The 20,768-nt window shown below is 35.8% G+C and overlaps 1 protein-coding gene across 1 annotated transcript; it reads left to right on the top strand.

The window, feature by feature from the left end:
• Positions 1-321: 321 nt before the first annotated feature.
• On the top strand, positions 322-18,698 carry LOC107008347 (RGS1-HXK1-interacting protein 1). Its single transcript, XM_015207339.2, has 8 exons — positions 322-558; positions 8,813-8,879; positions 9,704-9,781; positions 16,984-17,036; positions 17,199-17,335; positions 17,407-17,471; positions 18,184-18,242; positions 18,350-18,698. The coding sequence occupies exons 1-8, from the start codon at positions 406-408 to the stop codon at positions 18,437-18,439; spliced, it is 702 nt and encodes a 233-aa protein (XP_015062825.1). The 5' UTR covers positions 322-405; the 3' UTR covers positions 18,440-18,698.
• The last annotated feature ends 2,070 nt before the right edge of the window (positions 18,699-20,768 follow it).

Raw genomic sequence — 20,768 nt, 5'->3', positions numbered from 1 at the left:
TCTTTCAAAATAATAATTTACCCATTTTAAGTCGAACATAATTTCAATTTAGAAAGAGGAGAGAGTCACGATCGAAGACGAGGAGGAAAATAATAAAGATAGTCGAAAAGGAAGATAATGAAGATAGTCGAATTTTCAGATTTCTAAGGAAGAAGAAGAATAAAAGAGAGAATCCTGAAAGAATTTTTTTTTGAAAAAAATGATTCGGATTGAATTTATCCGACCCTTATCAATTTGTCACTGAAAACCAAACCGACTTATTTTACATTTTACATTTAATTTTCTCTCCTAACCCATGTTTTAAGTTTGACCAAAAAGGGGCTTTTTTTGGGGAAAAGTTGTATTTGTGTGGTTGGTTTCCAGAAATTCATATTTTTGTTTTTGTTGACAGAGGAGGTGGAGAAGATGGAAGAAGAAAGGGATTCATCCCAAAACAAAGTATGGCACTCTTACATCTCAGAGGATCTGCCTCGCACTGTCCAACAGTCTACCGACTCCGCCATTCGCTCTGCCCGTTCCATACAAAATACATCCTCCACCCACCTTCGCACTCTTCAGGTTCCTCCCATTTTACAACAAAATAGTACTCATTCTACCACACAAAATGAATTGAAACCCCATCTATTTGTTTTTCTCTGTAATAAAATATGATCAGAAAAAAAGATTTTTACTAGGGTAGAACCATGATTTCAGTGTATGTGTCTTCAAGATTGTGAAAGTTAGTAATTAAATTTTGAAGCCTTACAGGTATGTATGATGATTGCTAAATCGTCCATAAATTAATTATTTGCATTTTTTTTGTGAGAGCACTTGTTAGGTATCAAGCTGCACCTCAAATTGTTAGTTTCCTCTTGTAATTGTTGCTCTAAAAATAACTAAATGTAGAAAACTGATCAGCTAGGAGATTAATAATTTTATTTGAAGGCTTCGCAAGGACCTTAACTTAATTACAGTTCTGTTGCTTTAAGTTACCTTTTTCAAAAAAAAGAAAAGGAGTTCTGTTGCTGGAGTTTGAAGAAATAAAACTGGCTTTCCTCATGCCTGAAGTGCTAGTATGGTGGTATGGGGGAGTGGGGGTTTATAATACCCACCTTTCTCTTTGCATTTATGCAAAGAAACCTGTTTTGCATCTTGAACTCATGACGTATAGGTCACCAAAGAGCAGTTCTACCCTCGTGCCAAGGCCTTTCCTCAAAGAAGTTCAAAGGGTTACCATCTTCTTGTGAGAGCACTTGTCGGGCAGGCTGAATTGCTATGAAAAAGTTCCACTGGAGATATGCAGTAGAAATGGAACAAATAATCCTTTGGGCACTCTGTGAACCACCAGCATTAAGTTGGTTAAATATAAAAGGGAACAAATAATTCATGAGAGGCTGATTATATATTTGATACTCACTTTTTAAATTAGAAAACATGTGCAATTTACCATAAAGAAAAATAATAATGTTGATGATAAAGATGAAAAAATGTAATATTGATGATTAAAAGAGACAAGTTTTGACTTTTGTAGAAAAGCCAAAAACTCCTTATTACCTGAGTGGGGTAGAACATGATGTTATGTCATGAGCCTTTCAACATCAAGTAACAAGCAACGTTTATCTCCTCTTTCTTTAACTTAAAGTCGCTTTAACTTCTTCAACCAACAACACGTGACAATGAGCTGATACCCAAAGTCATTATGACCCCCAAATCTTTTTGTTTTTATTTTTGATGAAGTATAATTTCATTGATGACATCAAGCTGGTGCAAATATTTATTCAGATGAACTAAACAAATAGAAAGATATTGTCAGTTTTGGAAACTAAAAACTACGCTATGACTAATGAACTGACAAAATCCAAAAATGGTCAAAAAGGTTGGGTTAAACATTTTCTTTCAGAGAGTGACATGAAGTTGAGATTCCGTCAAACATCTTCTATTCCTCTCTTTGACTAAATGCACCAAAAATAATAGGTCTAGGGATGTTATGAATCTTTAGGGAAGGATCAATTCACTGGGCGATATATAAATTCAGCTCGTTAAAGAGAGGCTGAAACCTTAGACTTAGAGTTCATTCACAGAGAGAACTTCTATCTCTTGTTTTTTCCTGAAATATGACTTAATATGACTTATTGATTTATTCATTTAAAGCCCCTTTAAATAGGAGTCTTATATCATCAATAGGAAGTCTAATTCTTATGAAAGTGGGAGACCTAAATTCTATTCCAAACTAATAACTATAGCTTAACCTAATCTATAAAACTATATGAAACATAAACCCCATTCTAGATTAATAAATAAAGTTACTTAAATTTGTAAAATAAATAATTAATAAATCTACTTAAAAAATATAATGAAATACTTAAATTGACTTCCTCGCATTCACAACAAGGGACCATTAGCCAGATGTTCTTGATGTCCTTATCAACTTTGTATGATCCCCATCTCCTACATGCCTCTTTAATGTTGGATGTCATGATCTAACACATACCGAAAATTGAGAAGAACATATTCCATAACCCTGAAGCTACTACAAAGTGGAGGAGCAGGTGGTTGACGATTCCGGCATTAGGCTTACACATGTAGCATCCTATTGCGAATTATATGCTTCTTTTCTTGAGATTTCCAGGGTCAAGCACGCTACATGCAAAGCTGTCCAATAAAAGCTGATGACTTTAGTGGCTAACTTTGTTCTCCAATTAACTTGCATTGCCAAGAGTCAAAATTCTTGAAATGTGGTGAGCATATCCTGCCTTAATTATGTTTACCATGCCATCCGAATTGTTCCAAGCCATAGTGTCCCTCTCTTGTGGGTTCAAACTTTTTAGTCTTATAAGTAGCTCAAACAAACTTCCCATGTCTCAATTATGCAGGTTCTTTCTCAGTGGTAGATTCCGTGCATTCCCATCTCTTTTTTTTGAGCACTTGATGAATCATGATTTCTTGCTAACAAAAAGAGGCGGGGAACTCATTTTCAGGATGCTGACCAGCTACTTGTCCTTCTAGAACTTTATGCTAGATTAAATGTTGGGGACAAACTTACCCATAAGTTAATTGTATTTCCAAGTCCCTGTTCCACGAGGGCTTCTTGTCAGCTTAGTTACCAATGATTATACAAACCATGTTCAACTGTGACTACATCTTTCCACAACCCATGACAAAAATGACGCTAAAATCTTTAATGTTGGGAAGTAAAAAGAGAGCCTATTAGACTAACAAGAAATAGATTATCCTTTCGGTGAAGATCACCTCCTTATAATTTAGGCTTTGGGAAGCAATCTTGAAGCAGTAAACCTGTAACAAGTTGTGGAAGGTTTGATTTTTTGGAATATAATACAAGACTGTTACCTTCTCAAAAAAAAAAGGAATCTTGAAGCATGGCCATAGCAATTCTATTACTCAATCGTGAACAACTTGCTTCCAACTTTCTTAACTTGTCAAGAAGAATGACTTGACTCGCAAGATAAATTAATTGGAAATAATTTGTGATCTCAGTTGAGCCACTCATAATATAACCATAGTGTTACATAAAGAGACTCATGGCGGTCATCGACCTAGAAAGGCATAGGACAAAGTCCTGATAGAGATTTTATGGAGATTTTTTGAGTCTAGAGGTGTACATGTGGCATATGTTAGAGTGAGTAATGACATGCAAGATGGGGCCAAGACAAAGTAGGACATTGGGAGGAGACTCAAAACACTTCTGAGAAAGTGAGATAAGCCTGATCAACTCGTTTTGTTATCCTTGGAAATGGATTAATTGACACAACATATTCAGGAGGACATACGATGTATGTTATTCGCAGGCAATATAATATTAAATATTGATCGAAAGACATGCGGTGGAATTAACAATAAACGGGAGATATGGAGACAAACCTTAAAGTCTAAAGGCTTTTGGGTTGAGCAGAACTAAAATAGAGTACATGGAGTGCAAGGTCACTATCTCCATCTCATGAGGCAGATGGGCAAGTGAGGATTGATACATAAGTCGATCTCTAAGAGAGGAAACTTCAAGCATCTTGGGTTTATAATTGACGAGCGCAAACACACTATAAATTTAGTGTGTTGTTAGTCAAAGATAGTATAGTATAAATATTGTCTCCACGTGGATTTGAATAAATAGTAATTCAATCAAATGTTGCTAACTATTATTCAGGTGATTTAAAAATAAGAGCTGATTGTGTTTTTTTTTTAAATAGGTAAGTATGTATTCTTCAGCATTAAGGATATGCTGGCCACAACCAGAAAGTTAAACTACAGAATCCATATCAGATCTATAATCTGATCAGTATCTTTTATACATAATTGTTTACACCATAAGAGTAAAGATACAATACAATTCCATATGATTTTATGAATGGGATTGGACTTATCTTCGAAACATCTGGCATTTCTCTCCCTCCATACTGACCACCATATGCATGAGGAAATCAATCTCCACCATCTCTTTTGGCTCTTACTTCCCCCTCTTCTGATCCAGCAGCTAAGAAGGTCTGATGTATGCTCAAGCATGGCCCAACTACAACCAATAATGTTGAGAAACAAATTCCACAACTGAGCAGTGTACTTGCAGTGCAAAAAAAAGGTGTTTGTTTGTCTCCTCAGTCACCATACACAGAAAACACCTAGAAACCAATTGTCTCTTCTTCTTCTGTAGCACTTCTGGGGTACGACAGGCCCTTTTGATAACCAACCAAGTGAAGCACTTAACTTTGGTAGGAATGTTGCTTTTCCAGAAATAATACCATTTGCATTGAGAATTTGTATTAGTCATCGGGAGACCTCTTGTGTAGGCACTCTTTACAGAAAGTATCCCGTTACCATTGTGTTTCCAAAGTGGTATATCAGCCTCTGTACTGCTAATAGAAACTTGCCCGATTTTTCCCATTAACAGGGCTACCTTCTCTATCTCCCAATCATTTAAATGCCTCCTAAAAGATATATCCCACCATTGTGTGGACCAACACTCTTGGATTGTCACCTCTGGGTTTACACAAATAAGAAATAGGTCAAGGAAAGCCTCCTTTAAATGAGTTTGATCCAACCACCTATCTTTCCAAAGTTTTGTCTTTGCTCCATTGCCAACCTTGAGGCAAATATTGTCTTCCATTAATTGCCATAAATTCCTAATTGTTCTCCATACTCCTACTCCATAGGTATCAATTACCATTTCCGTGCACCATGGGCTCTCCACCATACTTGGATACAATGACTTCCTTCCACAGAGCCTTATCCTCATTGATGTATCTCCATAACCATTTCAATAGAAGACTCTCATTTTGCAGCCTAAGATTTCTGATTCCCAGACCCCCATCTTTTTTTTTACTAAGCAACACTGTTTCCCATTTCACCAAACAGTAATCTTTCCCCTCTTTATTACCTTGCCACAGAAACTTCAGCTTCATCTTATCCAGTTTTTTCACCACTTGTTGGGATTGGAAAAAGTGACATCACATAAGTAGGTAGTTAATCAAGGACAGAGTTTACCAAGATTAATCTACCCCCCATTGGTAGGTGCTTGGCCTTCCACTTAGCTAACTTCCTCTCAATTTTCTCTAGAATCCCATCCCATATCTCCAGTGCTTTGTGTTTATAGCCTAGGGGCATACCAAGATAAGTGGTTGGTAGCTTTTCTATTCTGCATCCTAGTATGTTGGCCAAGCTCAGAACCTGTGGAACCTCCAAAACTTGAAAAAGGTTGCTCTTTCCCCAGTTGACTCTCAACCCTGAAGCACTCTCTAAGAGTATTAAAATTAGTCTGATAAACCTAATTTGATCCACTGTTGGCTCACAAAATATGATGGTGTCATCTGCATACAATAGATGGCATATCTCCTTACCCTCTCCCATTCTGTTGTTCATCCGGAAACCTGTGATCCATCTCTTTTGGATTGCAATCCTCATCATACTGTTTAACCCCTCCATAGCTAAAATAAATAGAAAAGGAGAGAGTGGATCTCCTTGTCTCAAACCCCTCTCAGAGGTAAAAAACCCAATATGCTCACCATTCACAAGAACAGAGAATCTACTTGTTTTGATAAAAACTTCCATCCATTTCACCCATTTATCTCCAAATTCCATTTGCCTTAGGATATTGTGGAGGTAGTCCCAGTTCACATGATCATAAGCTTTTTGAGTGTCAAGCTTACACATTATTCCAGGAATACCATTCTACCTTCTTGCGTCTATGCACTGACTGGATAATAATGCAACATCCATGATTTGTCTTCCCTTTATGAATGACATCTGATGGTTGTTGACTAGCTTATCTACAACTATTTTGAGCCTCTCAGCTAGAATTCTAGCTATGATTTTGTAAATTTCCCCTACCAGACTAATAGGTCTATAGTCTTTTAACTCTGTGGCACCTGGTTTTTTTGGAATTAATGCTATGAAGGTTGCATTGAAGCTTTTCTCAAAAGTTTGACTGGTGTGGAAAATGTTGATAGTATCTATGATGTCCTTCTTCAAGGTGTCCCAGAAAGTTTTTGAAGAAAACCATTGGGAAACCATCTGGACCAGGAGCCTTCTCCATAACGCACATGTTAAGACATTTCACGATTTCCTCTTCTTCAAATGATCTCTGCAGCCATGCCTGTTCTTAGACAGTAATTTTGTTCCTCCATGTAGATTTAGATCTGGTCTCCATTGCTCAGTCTCTTCATATAGCTCTTTGTAGAAACTCTGAACTGCTTCTTTAATACTGTTAGGTTATTTATTTCAGGGCCATCCACATGTAGTTGATCTATAGAATTGAACCTTCTATTTGCAGTAGCAATCTATGAAAAAACTTTGTATTTTTGTCTCCCGCCATTGGATCCTTGACCTTTGTCTCCAAGCGATCTCCTCATTTTTTGCTACATCTTCATATTCCAAACCCAGGTGAGTCTTCTGCAACACTTCATCATCAGTGAGTGGTCTTACTTCCTGCACAGCTTTCCAGTTTGATATTTGGGCCAAAATATCCTCTTTTCTTTGCCTCCAGTTTCCCCTGTTTCTCTGCTCCACTCCTTCAACTTCCCTTTGAGCAATTTCAGCTTTTCTGCCAACACATAGCCTGGTTTGCCATTTATATTGAAAGAATTCCACTATTCTATGACTTTTTGCTTGAAACCATCAACTTCTAACCACCAAGTTTCAAATTTGAAATAAGATTTTTTTCCTTCCTAGTTTCCACAAGTCAACAAAATGGGGTTATGATCAGATATTATGAACCACGATTATCAACTAAATTGTAAATGTCATATAATTGGTAAATAGAAAGTTTAATATCAATATATATATAAGAATATAGGGTTAAGGCAAAACCGGTGCATAATGATAGCCGAGATCTCATCTTGTACATGTGTCATATCTAACGTCTTATCGATTATCTCGAATCCGATATTTGATTAGGGTACTCATAAGATTCAAAATTTCTCTTTCGAGCAAATCTCAAGTTTAAGAATAAACTAATTATACCCCAATGAACACAAATATAAAAGAATGTAGTCATGGATTATTTTTAAGGAAGAAACCATTTTCCTTATGATTCAATCAATAGTTTACTACAAGCTCTCTCATTTACTTAGAAGAGATATATTGATTCAAACAACACAAGACTATGCCAACAATATTCACTAGTATTCCTCTTTCAAATAAATGAAAGAATGAACAAGCTTGCAATTAAGTTCAACTCCCATAACTAATTCAAGCATATAAACGAAAATCATAATCTTAACATATTCATCAATATACCATGTTTGTCAAACACCCTCTATGAAACTTTTCCTTCGTATCCTCACCTTTATCTCACTCTTTTACTCGATAAAGTAATCCTGGGACAAGTTCCAAACTCCTATAGCGTTGACTCTCTTGCAAAATTCTAAATTTGCCCCTTGTTTTGATGACACACCCCACACTGCGCGGTCGTGTAGCTGGGTTTGATCCTTTCTTCTCTACTGTGGGTCGTTAGCTTTAGGCTACACAGTTGCGCAACTTCGTTTGGACAACTTCACACTTTCTTTTCGTTCCTTTAGTACTTCTGTTGGTCAATCAATTTTGGGTACTTCGACCAAAATCAATGGAGAAACTCCAGACATATTCAATGGAAGGAGTGATCCGTTTTGGATACTTAGAACAAAATGAAATAAAAATTTCTATGTCACTCCTTCTCCTTTTATCTCCCATGGTCAATATTTCTGTAACATTCTTGATCAATATTTTCTACTCAAGTATTTCACATCATGTCTCAGATTTTACATTTTATCACTCTATTTTAGATATTTGAATTATTTTTAGCCTAATTCTGCACCCCAAACCCATAACTGGATCTGTATCCGGAATCTTAAAATTTAGACCGTGAAGGATCCGATCTCTAGATCCGCACCGATTTGGACACCCCACCTGAGTACGAGCAATTATTTCAGTCGAAGTACTCCCGAAACCAAGTTGAACTTTAAACCCTATTGCAAGTTGAAGTTGAAATGATTGACCAAATCATGAACGAGAAGTTAATTTGCAAATAGTTTTCAAATATTTGAAATAATGTGCATGTCTAAACTGATCTTTATTAACTTGGTACAAGCACTAAAGCAATGCACCACCTAAGCGAGGGGAAAAAATAACTTAATTTTTTATCTAGTTAAGAGGTTAATGCACCTTAAGCTAGCCTTAGACAACATTGATCCCATATTTGTTGAGGGAATGTGTTGTTAGGCTATCCTTCACCATGTGAGCTATCTTTTGAGTTTGAATAACATCAAAGGTCCGTTTTCTTCGGGGTTCCATCTAAATCTTTCGGTTATCTTATCTTGATTGCCAATTCTGATCTATGAGTAATGTTTTGCAGGATTTTATGCCAAAGATTAAAGGCCAGTATAGAACTTATGAAGAGGTTTTCTTTAGGAAAATTAAAGGTAACTTGGACATGCCTTATTTTAGTATGGACAATTGTGCTTATATCTTCCTGAATGGATAGATCTAAAATTGATTACTGAATGCAGCTGTGAGCCTTGCACACTTACTTCTCATACATGTACTATAAGCCAATCCTGCTATATATGTACAACGAGATGTCTGTCAATCACCTTTTCCCCCACTTTGAGATCGTGTATGACCTTTCATACGCGCTGGTTTCTTTAAAATCACGTGAACAATGCATCATTCATTGAGGAATTTTTATTGACTTGTCAGGGAGTCAACATTGATAAAACTATAAGGAAAAAATTGGGATGAAGTCTGCTTTGCCTGATTGGGGGTCAGTGCAATGGGGAAAAAACTGTAGTCGATGTTTTGTGGAGAATCCTTACCAATGAACATGATGAAGATGCTCTGCATGCTTCCATGGGTAGGAGAAAACTGTTCAAGGAGATGATGAGCTTTTACTATTCTTTGTTCTTTTTGTAAGCGTAATTAGACTTTAAATTTGACAAGTTCCTATTTTTCTACTTGTGCTATTGTATTTTGTGCACTGTCTTGGTGCATTAGTTTATCACTTCAATTTACTCTTTAGTTATCTGAGGGAATAAAAATGAAAGCGTGGATGTTCATCTCCTTTATTTCTACATCGATATCCTTAACTTTTTATTGTTACCTTTCTTAACTTTTTATTGTTACCTTTTGGAATTTGACAAAGACTATTGTGACTATCAATTATTCTGACAGTAGGAATCTGATTTGGATTAACTTGGTAGATATATTTTTCTTTTATAAATGCATGCTCTTCAATCTATCCTTTCAGATGAGTTGGTATCTGCAAGAGAGCACCCTGCTATTGCTGGGGGAATTGGTATTGCTGCTGGCCTCCTTCTCACGCGAGGTATTACATGTACTTATTTTTATTTTTTCATGCATAATGTGCTGGCAATTGATTAGGATCACTTATAGTCTGTTTGAACGCTGGCCTAGTTTCTAAAACTAACTTACTTTGAAAATGTTCATTTCAAAAGAACTTTCCAAAAATGCTTTGAAAAGCACTTTTGGTGGGAATTATTTTGTGTTTGGCCATTAAATTTGAAAACACTTTTGAACAACAACTAGTGTTTGAACAAGATTTTTTTTGAAGGGTTTTTAAGTGTATTTTTCTCAACAGTGCTCTTCGAGAAAAAAATTAAGACTTTTTTAGCTTCTCAAAAACACTTTTGCTATTCCCCGTAAGCACTTATTTTCTCCAAAAGCTTGTCCAAACACCTCGCTTTTAAAATAAGCACTTTTTAGAAAAAAAAAAGCACCCTTGGGAAAAAATAAGCTTGGCCAAACATTCTATTAGTCTTAGATTGCTAGAAGAAGTTGGCATTCCATTTCTATACGGACTCCTACTTTCTCATTGTTTTTTTGACGTATCCTCATTGATTAATTTAAAATGTTGGATTACTGTGAAGTGTAGCTAATCTTATGCGTATTGTTTTAAGTTATTCAATGCGGATCTATTCTGTTAAATGAAGATTAACAAGGCTTAAAAAGTGCTCTCAAATCAATAGACATTGAATAAATTATTATAGCAGGAGATAAAGAATATATAAGCCTGTGACCGATTGAGAGCCCATCTTCAATATGCAGTGACAAACTTCTTGTGATTTTCTAAGCTTTTAGACAACTGTGTATGAAATAGCTAGCATTTGCGTGTTGTTTTCACTTTCCTTTTGTTGATGTTGAGATTTAGTGAACTTCCCATTTTTCTGTAGATCGATTCAAAAGATCTAATTTGCGTTCCCTCAGTTTCTTTTTTTTGCTTTCAGGATTTGGTCCATTCTGCTTTCTTCTTCTGGTTAAGTATTTTAGTTCTTAACTTATTATTGCTTAATTGCATTACCTATGCCTTTCAAAACTATATGATAACACCGAAACTTTTGAATTGGGATTAGTAATTCTTTGATATTTGTAAAAGCAATAATTATATTGATGGTGTGGGTAAACACCCAATGTACTAGTGACATACAGAAAAATAGAGTACAGTCCTCAACAAATGGAAAGAGTATAGCTCTCCCCTTTTCTCTCTCCACACCATCCACATAAGTTCTGAACAGAATGTGGTCAGGAAATGGAAAACTAAGGATAATATGACAAAATATTCATGTACTGAATGTATAATGCTCATGGCAGATATATGAGTATTTTGTCTTTAAGGAGAAGGGAGATCTGTGTTAATTATTTCTGAAGCAGCTTTGAATCCGGCTAGACAGACATAGCATTTAAGGTAGGAAACTTCATTAAATGTTCTCCACAATTGGAGATCGTTGAGCCTCTGAGAATCACTGAAGCCAACTACCTAAATGCTAAAGCTGTTAAAGATAGTAAATGGTGTTGGGTTTAGCAAAGTATGAATGGGAAAAGAAAACATAGAATATGGAAAAGTGAGGGAACCAATTTGGAGGGAAAATGAAAAGTCATTTGCAAAGTGCAAATGAAAAGTCATTTCTCCCATATCGGCAAAAGAAAGGGAAATTGTTGTCCTTATATAAGGAAACACTTCCTTTACTTCTTAAAGAGCTAAGAAGAAGGTGCTCCTCGTGCTGTCGTCGTCGCTCGGCCTTGACTTCGGCTTCGGATTTGGATTTGGCAAATGATTTGATTGATAAATTTTTTGGACAATTTATTTAATCAATTTTTGTTAATCAAATAAATTCTTTTAATCTTATCTCTTATAAATTAATTCAGGACGTTAGTAAATTAACATAATTAATTCGCGTATAACAGTAACGTTCTAAAAAGTCGTTACTCTTTCCGGAAAGTCGTTACTTTCCCAACAGACACATTTTCGAAAAGTTGTTAGTTTTTCCAAAAGACGCAACTTTCTGGATAAAATGTTCTGAACAGATTTTTCTGAACTGATCACGTTTCTTGCTGAAAATGGCTATAAAAGGAAGTCATTCTTCGTTTTTCAAACACTGAAAATTTTTCCTTCTCTGCTTAAATTTTCTCTCAAAATCAACGTGTCGATCGACTGAGTCTGTGTGACTTGTTGTTCTTAAGTTCGGTGAAGTTAAAGAAGTTTGAGGTACCGCTATTTCTTTAACAGGATTAATCCGTTTTATCTTGGGAGAAATTAATCCATAACCTCGGGTACAGTGAGGGGATTAAATTTCTTAAGGAGACACAGTAGTTTCTGTGGACTCGGATTATTTTGTTTTTTGTCTACTTCATCTTATTTCTGTTTCTATTTTGACTAACCTTATGAGTACAGGTTAATAACAAATGGCAATCCAAAAACCCTGGTGAAGCCTCCCTTAGTTCCAAAAAGGGTTACATCTCTATCTCTGACTCATTCGGAACGAAGAATGATGGTTTGTTGAATAGATGTTTAGTTTAGTATTTCGGGAAGGAGATGTTAGAGGAACCCACTTGATCAGGCATAAAAAGGTAGACCTCTAGTACATACAAGTCATATGTACCTAGCTTGTCACAAATGTAATTAAATACGAGGGCCGATGAGGGGCTTGGTGAAGATATTTGCAAGTTGATCACTTGACTTCACAAAATTGACTGTCAATCTGAATGTGCTTAGTCTTCTCAATACTGAATTTGATTCAGAATGTTGATGAAACGCGGAGTGATCAACTCCACTATGTGTCATGCTGAATTCCTGAATTAGTGTGTTGAACTTTCCAAACCAAGCTAGAGAATTCTATTTCAGACCATAGACTGACCCACACAATCATCATACAAGGCTACTAGACTCACCCTGTGCAACAAAACAATTTGGTTGCTCCATATGTAGTTCTTCCTTGAGATCATCATTGAGAAAACCATTCTTAGTGTCCAACAGAATAAAAGGCAAATGGCGAATGACAACCATAGATAGAAAAGTGGACATATGTTATTTTAGCCACGGGAGCAAAAGTATCACTGTAATCTAGCCCCAATATTGGAGTATGCACTATTTTGGCAAAAGTAATATGAAAACTCAGATCTACCAGAAACAATGCAAGGGTCGCTGGAAAGTGCTCAAAATCAAGAGACTAGTCAATATTGAACAAAAGAGTCCCTGAAAAATCGGATGACAGGCTCACGCACCGACATAGTCGTTGGAACCTAGATTTTGCCGCATGTGAGGGATCTGTGATCGGTGACGTTGATTTGGCTTTGGTCGCCAGAGGCTGGACCTTGAGGTGGCTTTGGATTTTGCACAACATTGACAAAGATTGGAACTACATATGCCACGTAGGAGTCGGTCAATGCATAGAACTATGCAAATCAAATATGAGGAGTCATCAGAAAGACGCACGACGCTTCGCAACTCAAATATCAGAAAGTTGTTTGAAAGATGCAAGGTGCTACACAAATTAGATACGAGAAAGTAGTCATTGAAGAGATGCATGGTGTTACTGTAACACTGTTACACAAATCAAATATGAAAAAGTAGTCACCGAAAAGATGCAAGGTGCTAGACAAATCAGATATAAGAAACCAGTCATCGGAAAGATGCACGGTACTACGCAAATATGAGAAAGTAGTCACTGGAAAGATGACACAGTGAGGCACATATTAGATATGAGAAACTAATCACTTGAAAGATGCACGGTGCTACTCTCTTTGTCCCGAATGCTTCTCAATTTAAGTCCTTAGCATGAATATTTTTCATAAATATAGTTTTGCCTGAAATTTCGCTAACATAATCATTGATCAGACGTCGACATATATGGGTTATAGCCGCACGCCGGCAGTGGAAGCTCTTTGATTCTCTACCAGGATTGTGTAAGCTCTTTGATTCTGTGAGAAATATTGAAGAAAAATATTGTTGAATTGTATCTACATTATTACATTCAGATATTTTCGAACACTACATTAAACTTCTTTTCCAACTTGGAAACTTCATTATAATCCTTTTCTATGTAGGATATCTATATACTATTTCTATTTCCTATTGAATGTAGGACTGTATAAACTATTCTTATTCTTATTCCTATTTTAATAGTTTTATATGGGTGTCGTCTATATATATATATATTATGTGATAACATCACCACCTCTCTCTTGTTATCGCCAATATATAGCCCCCTAATCCTTACTGGCCTTTGTAGGAATATACGGGCAAAAAAACCCCAGTACATTACTTGTAAAGCGATTCCATGTTTTGAACCTCCATCGTTTAGTTTTTTTATTTTATTCTGAACTTCATACTCCAAATAGCCGGCTTTCTTGATCACCGTTTACTTGAGCTGTTGATATTCACTTTGGCTCGAGATATAATAGATTGTTGAGAAAGCACTGCTCATAGTGTATCAACTAATACATGTAGCCACCTATGTCTCTAGATACTTATTGTGCCCCTACCCCCAACTACTAAAGTGATGTTTCGCTGAATTCATCCCACAGATCCACACACCTCGATGAAGTTTCTCTATACTCTGCACTTGTAGGATAAGGAAATAGGGTTGCTCCTCCATCTTATGAGTTCGTAACTATTACAAGAGCTATCCTCTAGCCACTTCTGCAGTATGATTTTGTTCAAGAACCAAATATCACGTCTAATTTATTGGATGAAGCTTGTTTATGGTCTTCCTTTGTGGCTCAAGGAAAATATCTTTGAAGTCTCTCCAATCAATTTGTACTACTAATTGGGACAGGTGGTCTCCTTATATGAACTTGGGCAATTCTTCCTTCATGAGCTAGGTTTTGGGGTTGAATTAGGCCCAAAGACGAGAAAATGATCAAAATGGTCCTTTATGTATAGGGGCTGGATTATCTTGATCTTTCATATATCACTTGATAGATATAGTCGTTAATGTATGCAGAATGAGTATCATTTTGATCCTAAGCCCTAAATTTAACTATTCTCTGTTAAAAACTAAACGTTTCTTTCTCAAGCTCATCCCTATCTTCTCCTTGGTTGCTCTGCCTCCCTCTCTACTTCTCTCCTAACTGCATCTTAAATAGATTTTTTTCTTAATAAACTTCTCTATTCATTTTGAACTATCTTTTGTTGTGTTCATTGATCCCTAAAATAGATAAATTTTACTTTTTCCACCTATATGTAAAAGTTCATACCTATCAAAAATTATTTGAAATTTGACTCCTCGTAAACGACACATAGTTTCCACTATGAACATGAATAAAGAATAAGTATTCTACAAGCCCCTCCGCTTTTGGAGCATTCCTATTAGCTTTTTGCTACTTCTTTTTTGACTTTCAACTCTTCATCTTCCTTCCGAAAAATTCAATACTCATTGCGGTACTTGGATGCAAATTGAATGATACTTATTTGAGCAGCTTGTTTTGTTTTTATGTTAATGGTATTGATGAATTACTTTGATTGAATCCACAAAAATCATTTAAACTGACAATATAAGGATAAAAGCAGTAGCATATCCATAGTTATAGATGACACACACACACATAATTCTCCATTATTTTGTTACTATTAATTTGAATGAATTAGATAATTTTTGGATTGGATAAACTAATTGGTTAATTCAATGAAACATGAAATCAATAGGTGAGTTTTTTTATTTGCCCTTTCACTGAGTCCAATGAATTTTCAGTTAACCCAGAAGCTAGAAGTTACTTTAGTTAAAAGAAGGACGAAAAGATATTTTTTAGGCTGCAGAAATTATGAGCGAGTTTGAATAAGAGTCAATATAAGGAGTGGATTAGAATCCTCAATAACAAAGAACATCTATGGATGAACAAGAACCAGAGAAGGGGCTGGGCAGAGGAAGAGAAAAATGATCTTGGAAGGGAGACGTTAGTTTTTTATCAGTGAAAAGTTAAAGTTAGGGCTTATGACCAAAATGATACCCATTTTGCTACATTAAGGACAATTTCTATCAAGTGATATATTATTAAGGATCAAAATAATCCAACCCCTATACATGAAGGACTAGTTTAATCATTTTCTTGCCCAAAGACCATATCTCACATAGTATTAGAGCCAAGTCTATTCTTTTTGAACTCCCATGTTATGTTACCCATTCTCTAGTTGGTGGTCTGGGCGAGGGAGATTGTTAGAGTCCCACATTGGTTTGGAACGGATATTTTTTAGGCTGCAGAAATTATGAGCGAGTTTGAATAAGAGTAAATGTAAAGAGTGGATTAGAATCCTCAATAAGAAAGAACATCTACGGAAGAACAAGAACCAGAGAAGGGGCTGGGCAGAGGAAGAGAAAAATGATCTTGGAAGGGAGACGTTAGTTTTTTATCAGTGAAAAGTTAAAGTTAGGGCTTAGGACCAAAATGATACCCATTTTGCATACATTAAGGACTATTATCAAGTGATATATTATTAAAGATCAAAATAATCCAACCCCTATACATGAAAGACTATTTTAATCATTTTCTTTCCCAAAGACCATATCTCACATAGTATTAGAGCCAAGTCTATTCTTTTTGAACTCCCATGTTATGTTACCCATTCTCTAGTTGGTGGTCTGGGCGAGGGAGATTGTTAGAGTCCCACATTGGTTTGGAACGGAGGGACGATTTTCTTATATGGACTTGGGAAATTCTTCCTTAATGAGCTAGATTTTGGGATTGGGTTATCTTCACTAAAAAGAGAATTCAATTAGCGGGGTCCATCTTTTGCTGTTTGCCATGTCCCTATTTATGCTTGTTTCCAGACACAACCTCTTATAGCCACGTCCGTTGATTTCAAATTTTTCTGTGATGCAACTTAAGTACAAAGGAAGAGATAATATTGTGGTCCCTTCCAAGAAACAAAGAAAAGATGAAGTCATGAAAAATTTTCCAGCATCTCCCACTACGTCAAATGTGATCTCCTTTAGATTGTTGCCTTGTCTGACAGCAATATTTGCAGAAACCAATAGCCGCATCTTCTTTAACTAAATCGTCTCTTTTTAAAACCATTTGAGGATCATATCACTAAGGAGGTGAATGTTGGAGGATTTAAGCGTGGTTTCTTTAAACGAGTTTGCACTTTGCCCTCCATGTGTATTGCTAAGTTTTGTTTTGTTTCCTTCTACAAAGATGCTTATTACTTAGTTGTCATTCACTAAAATAATGACATTATTTGGTAGCTAATATCAAGCTTTCGTCTGTGCTAACCTAAACGACCCCTTCGTGCAGGACCGAGAAGATTTCTGTACCGTCAAACACTGGGCCGTCTCCAGAGTGAGGAGGTAGTCTGCTCCCTTATTCATGCAAAATAAAATTTCACTTAATTTGTATGCATCTCGTACTAAACTTCCATCGGGAGTTCTGCCCCAGCAGTTGACATGATTGAGTCCCGTGCATATGTCATCCTTTTTCAATCTAATTAAGGTAGTACTTCAACTTTTCAGGCCAAATTTATTAAAGCTGAGAAGAATGTGAAAGAGTTGGGCCTGTCTGTTGGCTTAATGAAGAAAGAGAGTAAAAAGTTGCTTGAAAGAGCATCTCTTGCTGAAAAGGATATGAAACGCGGCCATTCTGACCTCATGTAAGCCGTATCTGCATGTTTTTTTGTGTCTTACCTCTGTAGTTTCTGCATTTGATCATTTAGATATTTAGGGTTGCTGGGAATCAGATTCAAAGTGTTGCAAAATCTGTCTACAAGGTTGAAGGTCAAGCTGCTGGTTAGTGTACCCTGATTTCCTTATTATTTTACAAATATGTACTTTTGCTCATTTCCTCCATTACCCACTGCTTATCATTGTTGGCTACATGAGTTTGCAACCTATGTTTTCTCTTGAATGGACCCATGGTGTAGCAACCAAATTATCTCTCCACTAAATTAACAGAAAGCTCGAGTGTTTGGACAAAACTAGGTTTGCTTTGCTTCATGAAGAAAGTTTTAGCTTATACAAATTCTGTTATCCATAAAGCTTGCACTTTTTCCGGATTGCTTGAAGTGCCTGGTTTTGGAGAACTACAAAGGAAAAAAATATTAAGGTGATTATCGGAAACAGATGTAAGGACAGGCTAGAGTAGTGAATAAACCTGTTATTTCGCTTAAATCGGAGAACGTTTGATTGCTCGGCATCTTGTTATCTGCCTAGTGATGTTGTTGATTTGGATTGTTGTATTTTGTGAAGTTACCTTTTATTAATGCGACGGATGTCCTTGCATCAAATGACTTGACAGACATGGAAAATCAGGCCATACCTTGTTTCATTTGTGTTTTATTATGCAAGGAAAACTTCTTTTTAACCAATGACTCCTTATGTCATTTGTATTTTCTAAAGGTAGTTGGATGGATTTTCTGGAAACTTCATTTCAAACCCCCAATTAAAGCTTTGTTGATGTGCAATAAAAAGCTTAATGCAACTTCTGTTTCTCAACTGATAGATTTGATGGATGTGCTGCGGGAAATTCCAGGTAGAGAGGCATTAAAGCTAAGAGCAGAAGTATGGTGAATGAATATTATTTGCACGTGTTCATCAATTTCTACCATCTAGTTTTTGATTTAGATCTGCATTGGATTTTTTCATCCTTACCCGAGTATATCACTCAGGTTGCTTCAATGGCGTCACATCTGCGTCAACAAAGAACTGCAATTGACAAAAGGATTGTCAAGATTTCTGAATTAGGTGTTCCTATATGAGAATTGCCAATTTCAGAAGAAATGAATGATTTAAGACCATTGCACTGATTTTGGTTACGTAATAACCATGACATATGGATGAACAATGAGCTGTGCATTCTCCTACGTTGTTTAAGCTTTTGAATGCAATTTGTTTGTAGAAACTGTAACGATATAAGATTACATATCGTAAACTGTAAGTTTGTGGATTTCTTTTTATATGTTTGAGTTAGCCTTGTGCAGGAACACAAGAAATGAAAAGGAGATGTCTTCCCCCTTATTTGTCTGCCCCTTTCACATAAGGGTGAAGTGGGGATCAGAGTTTACACGTATCTTTTTTTAAAAAAGAAAAATTACCAACATTTAATACCGACTTTTTTTATAAAAAAATTTGGCAACGATATTGTAAAAAGAAAATTTATTAGAAGCAATTTTTTTAATAAAAAAGAATTTTTTATAGAAGCTCTGATTTAATTATTTTTTAAAAAATTAACCAACATTAAATAATTTTTAAAAAAGTAATTGGCAGCTATGTTTTTTTAAAAAATAATTTATGCTGCCAAGGAATTGATCTTTAAAAAAAAGGGAATACATTTCCGCATAGATTGTTGATAAGACAGCGATTTTTCAAGAAAAATAAAACAAAAACTTCCCACTAAAATCACTGCTTACGCAACGATTTTCTTTTAAAAAGAAAAAAAAATATGAACAAAATCGCTGATAGTTTGAGACTTAACAGCGTGAAAATAAAATTGCTGCGTCAGTAGCGATTTTACCATTTCGGTTAAAAATGAAATGATGTACCCTTATGGAATTTTTTGTATTTTTTTCTCTTTAGGCTTCGGACTCATCATTTGCCTGTGGGGCTGTGCACAATTTGGATAAAACGAAAATCTGAATTGACTTATGTTATCTGCTTCGGTTTTAGCAATTTCAGGATCAATTTACGCTTGGCACATTTAAGTAACAAAATCTCCGAACTACCCTAGTTGAGTTATTACTATCTAATAAAAGAAAATAAGACACAATTCCCTGTCTACAACTTGCCGTTGTAGGGTAATTTTGGAGTTGCATTTTTTTTCTTTTGCTTTGAGCTCTATTACTTTTTTGGGAAAAGTGCCAAAAATACTTCTCAACTTTGATTTATGGTTGACTTTGCCCTTATAATTAAAATGAAGTTATTTATAACCACGCCGCTAGCAAACTTGTCATTTGTAGCCTCGAAATTAACGGCTACCCTAAATAGACCCCAAATCCCCAATTTCAATTTGAACAACCCATTTAAAATTGGTTCCTCTTTTAGACCCGACCAGACTCACTAAACCAAATAACATTGGTAAGACTTCAAACTTTTTTTCCCAATGTTGTCAAAAGCAGAAATTTTGCCCAATAATATACAACTCAATATACACAAACCAACAAAAATGAAAAAAACACCATTAGAGTTAATGGAAAGCTATTGATATGGAATAAATCGTTTTTGCGTAGATGATATCAAATAAATGAGAAAACACCATTAGAGTATTTGGTGGTGTTTTCTCGTACTCAGACAATCCACAACCCTTGGGCGATCCCAACGGTGACAACACAACTGGAGAACTTATTGCAGATTTACATCATCTCTTGACAACGATGACGATAAAAAAGCAAGAGGCCGAAACCCTTCTGCCTCACTGTATCACCCCATCTTCTACACCATATTTTTTTCAATATTCCCTACTTTCAATTTTTCAATTTTTTGCCATTGATTTGAACCAACCCCCCCTCCCCCCAAATATTTCAATGTTTTGATCTCGGAAAACCATGTTGGTAATTGGCAGGAAACAACATGGTTCAAATCAATTTGTGCCGGTTCATTGGAATCGGAAGAAGAGTAAGAACAACGGAACATACCAGTTCGTCGGAATCGGAGGAATATTAATAAAGAACATAAAGAGAATGAAGAGAGTTATCCTTACTTGAGACGATTCTGGTAACCTTTGATGGAGCAGGAAGAAGTTATTGCTCAAATTGTTGAGAGGGAAAGAGAAGAGAGGATTTGTTGTTATTTGTTTACTATAATAGGTCGGGTTTGGGTAATAGATAATCGGACAATTTAATTTGAAATTGAACTATTTTTATTAATTTGGGGATTTCTTTCTATTTTTTTTGGTAATAAAGGAGATATTATAAAAAGTTATGGATCAGTACAATCAGTGGTAGATCATTGTTTTTGCTAAAACTGTTTGAGGGGACAGAGGGTCGACACAATAATATAAGTTACAATCATCTGCAAGTTTGTCTTATACGTTTGATAAAGAAAGTTAAGTTCCTACTTTGTGTGCCTCTAACATTGTTGAAACAAAAAGCA

This window comes from Solanum pennellii, chromosome 1 (assembly GCF_001406875.1).
Source record: "Solanum pennellii chromosome 1, SPENNV200".
NCBI classification, from domain to species: domain Eukaryota; kingdom Viridiplantae; phylum Streptophyta; class Magnoliopsida; order Solanales; family Solanaceae; genus Solanum; species Solanum pennellii.
Note: the sequence above shows the minus strand (reverse complement) of the source record. Positions and strands in the feature narration are given on the sequence as shown.